Below are 6,152 nucleotides of genomic sequence, written 5' to 3'. Positions count from 1 at the left end.
TTTCAATTTCATACTTCAGTTGAAAAGTGGATTTCACAACATAATTGCAGCCCCAGTGATACAAATATTAACATGTGTGACTTGAATGCCTAATCAAAATAGTGGTAGGTAGTTTTGGTGAGGGACAGCTCACAAAAATATACAGTTGTTACATCTGTGTAACTTGTAGTTTGGTTCTGACATTTCACTAGTCTTAGGAAAAAAAACCTGACATCCTAAATCACAACTGACTGAACCAAGTGTCCCTCTGCTACTGTGAAAGGACACCTTAACTGAGGAAGGGACAGTAAGGGTACAGCAGACGGTCAGCTTCTTGGAAAGAAGTTATGTTCCCCTCCTGCCATGTTGACTGTTTCTCATTGTAACACTGAAAGAAAGTGGGGGAGAGAGAATGGGAAGAATATGAAAAAAACAAAAGAGATAAAACAAGGGGTGAAACTTAGTGCAGATGCTGGGGTGAGGGAGGGTGTGAAAGCTGCAGAGGACAAGGGCTCGCTGGAAGCAGGTGTGGCAGCTCCTCAGACCCCAGCAGGAGGCAAGAGTGAGCACCATCTACTTCTGCCAGCTTCTCAGCTCCGTCCCTGGGACTGCGGGATGGAGCCCGTGACGTGTGACTGCTTCATCTTCGGCAAGTTTAACTTGGATAGCCACTTCGACTTCTCTGCCGCTGCTTTTGAGGAGGCGTGGGGATGGCTGGTGCTCCTGTCTGTCAGTTTTACATCTGGGAACATTAAGCAGCACCTAACTGGTTAAGAGAACTGGTTAAGAGATCTTTTTCTGTATTCTCTTAAACGATCAGAAATCTACAATGTTCTGCTGTCCTTCACTGCAAACTGGAGACTGCAACATGGTCCTGCTCACTCTGTGTCACTCTACTTCAAAATATAATCCGCTCTAGTTCAAAAAACATTCTCGGACAAAGGTTCGGTAAGAAACCCAAGCATGCACACTTGATAGTCCTTGAGAGGAAAACCTGCGGTTTGCGTTTCTCCTTCAAAGACTGCTTTGAGTCTCCCCCACGAGTTATTTCCTCTGTCTAGAAGTGAATCACACAGGAGAGCACGCGGCCCCGGAGCTCTCTTCCCGCTGGTGCCCCGCTCCGCTCCGCGGCGCGGCTGGCTGGGCCGGGCTGAGGGGCAGGGCCCGCCTGACGGCAGCGGCCGCTCTGGCCCCGGTACAACTGCTCAGGGGCCCGCGCGGGCCTCCCGCGTGTCTCAGCCCCGAGGGAGACATCCCCCCGTTTAGTGAAGAGCTGTAATTTAAAAATCACCAAGCAGGTACCGACAACCGGCTGAGCAGGGCCCGGCGCCACACGGCCCGGCCCGCCCGAGGCAGCGTCACGGCGGCGAACGCCGGGCCGGGCTGCGGCCGCAGCGATCCGGGCAGCGGCGGCGACGGAGCTGCCGATCGGAGCGGCCGCCTGCCCATTGGTGGCCCCGGCTGTCACTCTGAGCTCGCTGGGGCGGGAGCAATCGCTGCGGCGCCGGCGGTTGGCTGTATGTGCCCAGTGGCCGCGCTTATTGGGCGCTCTGCCTACTGAGCCCTCCCCTCTCGCGTTGTGATTGGCCGGCGCGCCCCTCCTCTCTCGCGGGCGGTCGCTGCTGGCTGCCCGGGCCGTCAGTCGCGCCCGGGCGGGGCGGGCACAGGGCCCCGCCCCGCCCCGCCGGCCCTGGCCCTGGCCCGGTCTCGCCTGGCCCCGGGTTCGCCGCGCCACCACCGCCAGCAGCCGCAGCAGCGGAGGCAGCGGCGCGCCCCGCCACCATGAAGGTGACCGTGGACTTCGAGGAGTGCCTGAAGGACTCGCCGCGCTTCAGGTGCCGCCGAGAAGGGCCGGGCCGGGGTCGTGCCGGGGGACAGGAAGCGGGGCCGGGGGTGTGCGGAGCGGGCCGGGCTGTGCGGGCGCTGGGGGTGACAGGTGCTGGCGAGCTGTGGGCAGCCGGCCTTGCGTGGAGGGGCAGGCAGGGGCCGTGTGGCTGCTGCCGCGGTGTGGGGGCTCTGAGGAGGAAGGGGACGGGCGTGTGGGAAGTGCAAGGGAGAGGGGCAGCGTGTGCGGTACGTGGGACTGGCTGCGCAGTGAGCGGGGTCTGGGCCCGGGCGGAGGCAGCGCGGTGAGCAGGGAGCGGTGCTGGGGTCACGCCTTGGAGGAGATGGGGGTCAATGGTGGCGGGCGGCTGGTGCAGGGAATGCTGGTCAGCCGAAGCAATGTCAGCTGAGACTCAGGCTCAGGAGCTCAACTCTTTGGTGGTCTGTCTTCGGTTCTTCAGAGCTGTGCTCACACTTCAGTTCCCAGCGTTTCCTGCCTGCGTGGTCCGTGTTCGGTGTGGCCACTCTTGGGGTGCCAGTAGCAAACAAGCTCGGTATCGTCTTACTTCCTGTTGTCAGAGCAAGGCACACTCCTTTGTTTTTCCCCAGTCGAGTGACCAGTTGTCTATCGTTGCTGTAGGGTTATTTCTGCTTATGTCAGGCATCATCTCCCTCAGTCTTTCCTTATGTTTTTACCCAAATGTGTATTTTACACCGTTGTATCTAATCAACATAATTGTGCCTCTCTTTGGGATGTGTGGCTGGTCTGTGCCTACATACACCCGGTTTCTGTGCCTGGTATTACCCTGCTCGATGGTGGAGACACAAACAGCTCCGTGACATGATGTGTCACTGCTGTGCCCGTCCTGTCCCATGGCGAGCTCATATCTCAGGTGCCTGTGGCTCTGTGGTGAGCTCTGGATGTTGAGGGAAATAGTACTGCTCTTCCTCTGCTCTCTGGCTGTACGTTCACGCCTCCTCCTTGTATCAGCTTTAGCAATCCTGTGGTATCTGGGATGTAGAGGAAGTTGGAGAAGGAAGGTTGGTTGAATGGCTTACCCTTGGCAGAAGTTGGAGTTCCTGTTCTTCTCTCCTTTGCTCCTGCCTCTGCTGCCAGTTTGTCGCTGGCTGCTTCTCCCACGGGTTTTTTGGTGACTCTGACGTGTGTTGTTAGATCCTTCAGAGTGCTGGGTGCCCTGGCAGAGGAGACTGGATGGTTCTCTGCCAGGTTAGTGCGTTGTGTCAGCATCTCAGTGGCTGTGAAACCTAATAAAGCTTATGGGGAGTAGAGAGAGGAAACTTCACTGCCAGAAGCAAGGCTAGAGGAAGGCCTCCCTTAATGAGGCCTCCCTTAGGGCAGCTGGCAACTTTTACATTGGCTTAGCTCTTTCATAGAACTTTGTCCTGAGCTGGAGGTGCTTGCTAGTGTGTATACATTCTGAGACAACTGTATTCAGTGTTGGTCCATCCCCTTTGGTGGCAACACAGTTGTAGATTGGCATAATTTAACCACACAACTATACCAGTAGTTGCATTATTTTAATTACTCATACCTGCTAAAGTTCTAAATACACTCAAGCAAACAAGAAGTTGTGACTAAAATTTGTGAGCAGAAGTGTGCTGCTGTTTTTTCAAGGTAAGTCATATAGTTCATTTGAATTCACTTTGTATCATTCTCCTTTTGCCCCTCTTGATTACTTTCCTTCAAGGAAAAGAAACTGGAGAAGATCTGTTGTTAGGGTCTTCTAGTACCTCATGGTCTTTTTTCCAGTCTGATACTACTACCTTTGAATAAAACCACTACCTTGTAGGAAATGGTTAAAATTGCTAGGCAGAATTCCTGTAGTATTTCTGAAAAAGTTCATATATTTCATTATTAGTCATCACTATTTGCTGTTACAGTTTTGGTTATTCTCAATGTTCATTTAAATTACCCAACCCAAAGAGTAGAAGCCTTCTGAATGAAGGTTACTGCAGTGGTTTTATTGAGGGATGATAGAGACACTAATGTAGAGCAAGGTCATGACAGTCCTGTGTTCTTGCAGGGGGTAGTGTGGACATAAAGCAGCTTCTTGCTCTGTGTTCCTTGTAGCAGAGCTGAGCTGTAGCTTTCTCCTGACCTTGCTGAGCAGGAGGGTGTAGCCTCTGTCCTTCCTGTCAGTATACCTGTCAGAGCTCTTAAGTAAAACTCTTGGGAGGTATGTAATGAATAGAAATGTCACAGGTTACTTTCTTATGGTTGTGGTGATAACTGGGAGGACATGGGTGAATCAGAGTTCCTGAGTCACTGAATCCCTGTTTTCATGGGGAACTATTTAAATCTTTCAAAACATGCTACTACAGGCAGCTTCAGCTGCTTTCTTGTTTGTCTATTTCTCGTGAAGTTCATATTAATATTTCTTGGCTTTGAGATTTAATTGGGCCCCAAATCAAGAACCTACGGTCTGTTTCCTTGCTTAAAGTGCTTGTGAAGGGACAGTGGATTGTAGCTGTTGAGGTGCTGATATGTGATTAGATAAAAATGAGTATAAAGGTTCACATCACAAGTATGATGAGTTATTTCATAGCAAGGCATACTGGTTTTTTTCACCCTCCAGTAGATGATAAAGAAATCTCTGAATTACAAAATCTGAAGCAATAATGGCTTATTGTATCACTAGATTTGTTAACTTAAAATATGCCAAATCAGTTTGTAGTTGGAGACTTTGGTATTTAAAACTAATTTTTGAGGTGGTGGCAAAGGCTATGAGTTCAGGCACACTTTTGCAAATGTGTAGTCATGGGTTTTTTCTAAACTTGCTTTGAAAATAGTCTCACTGAAATCACATGCTTTTCTGTCATGATCCCCTCTCCTAAAACATGGACACACCAAAGATCTGGTGAGGAAATGCGTTTGCAGTTCGTGTCAATGACTTCCCATCAAATGAAGAAGTTGGCTGAGGAGCAGCCCTTGAACAATAAGAACTGAGCTGTGCTGGCAAGTTCTGTGTACATAATCGTGCATTCCTGCAGTAGTTTTTAAATATGCAAATAGCATTGGGAAATAATTCTCCTTTAAACAATGAGAGTTTAAGTTTCAGAGTTTAATGAAGCAGGCTTCTACAGTGCTGTTTCATTTTCATTTTTTCTTCTTCTACCTATAGAATGTTTTTTCTCAATGAGTTATCACTGTAGCAACCACATGAATCATTGGAACTAAATTACTAGAAAGGAGAAGCAATTTTAAGTGATGTGGAAATACAGCTGCTCTAAGTAGCAGTTAACAATTTTGATAAACAACAAATAATAGAAAAAGCAAAATTCTATTGCTTGTAATCTGTGCAATTGTAGAACTCTCTTCAAAAACATTCAGGCTGATCCAGTCTTTTAAAATACTTTAATAAAAAGCTCTGTGTTTTTGAAATAATTTCTTTGTCCTTATCTGTCACTGTTGCCGAAGTTTAAATTTTTTTGCATTTAAATTTCTATTCATTTCCTGAGACCCCAGCTGTAGAACAGATGATGGGTGAATGAGACAGATCAAAATATAAATGAAACTGTTGTCAATTACCATTCTTAGTAGAAGTATTTTTGGGTAGTTTCTGGGTGTAACTGTGGTTATAGTGTATTCCTTTCAGAGGGACTCATCTGAGTCTTCCATTTTGCCTGAGCTAAAGCCCTGCTCTGGTGGCAGGCCTGCGTGAGGCTGGCTTGTCACTGGAGCTCCCTGCTATGTGCTGCCTTTCTTCTCCCGTGGCTTTGGCCCTGCTCTGTCTGTGTGGGGCCAGCTCGGCTGCACCTCATGCTTTTCCAGGGGATGCAGGTTGAGGAGGTCACTTGTGCTGCTTTCTGGCTTTCTAGATTTATGGTGCATTTTTTTCTCACTTTTGCACTGTGTAACCAATGGTTTGTCACTAAGCGTCTGTTTCCCGAATAGAAACAAACGTTTTGTTACTGGAACTATGAGTGATATAGGAAAGTAACTTGTTTAACCTATTTGGAGTATGTTGCAGTCAGACAAATTATCAAAAATGCCTAACCCATATGCTTTGGTCTGCTTATTACCTTCTGGAGAAAATGTAGAAATAGGAAGATGAGGAGAGCAGTCCCTTCAGTGCTGAGTTCCAGTGGGAAGGGTGCAGGAGGGCAGCTGCTTCCTGACCTGCCGTGAGGGGCAGCAAACCGCTGGTGCGCAGCCTGGCTTTACAGCTCAGCCACCTGCGTGGATGTGGCTCCCTGAAATCACTCAGGCTGCTCCTGGGGGTGCACCCAGCCACGTGGCGAGTGTGAAAAGCACTGAGACCAAGAACTCTGCATACAAAATCTGTTTTCCTCACACTTACCTAGCTGTTTTAGAACAAATTTCCAAA

At 49.2% G+C, this 6,152-nt stretch overlaps 1 protein-coding gene across 5 annotated transcripts in view; it reads left to right on the top strand.

Moving 5' to 3' along the window:
* The first annotated feature begins 1,669 nt into the window (after positions 1-1,669).
* The window catches only part of ACAP2 (ArfGAP with coiled-coil, ankyrin repeat and PH domains 2), a 60,749-nt gene continuing 56,266 nt past the window's right edge, over positions 1,670-6,152 (top strand). For all 5 annotated transcript variants that reach the window (XM_041414341.1, XM_041414339.1, XM_041414342.1 and 2 more), the window contains exon 1: positions 1,670-1,814. In XM_041414341.1, the coding sequence (XP_041270275.1) occupies positions 1,762-1,814 (53 nt within the window). In that variant the 5' untranslated portion in view covers positions 1,670-1,761. The remainder of the gene's footprint in view (positions 1,815-6,152) is intronic.

This window comes from Onychostruthus taczanowskii, unplaced genomic scaffold (genome assembly GCF_017590055.1).
Source record: "Onychostruthus taczanowskii isolate IOZ18803 unplaced genomic scaffold, ASM1759005v1 scaffold45, whole genome shotgun sequence".
Lineage (NCBI taxonomy): Eukaryota > Metazoa > Chordata > Aves > Passeriformes > Passeridae > Onychostruthus > Onychostruthus taczanowskii.
This window is presented reverse-complemented; position numbering and strand designations above follow the sequence as displayed.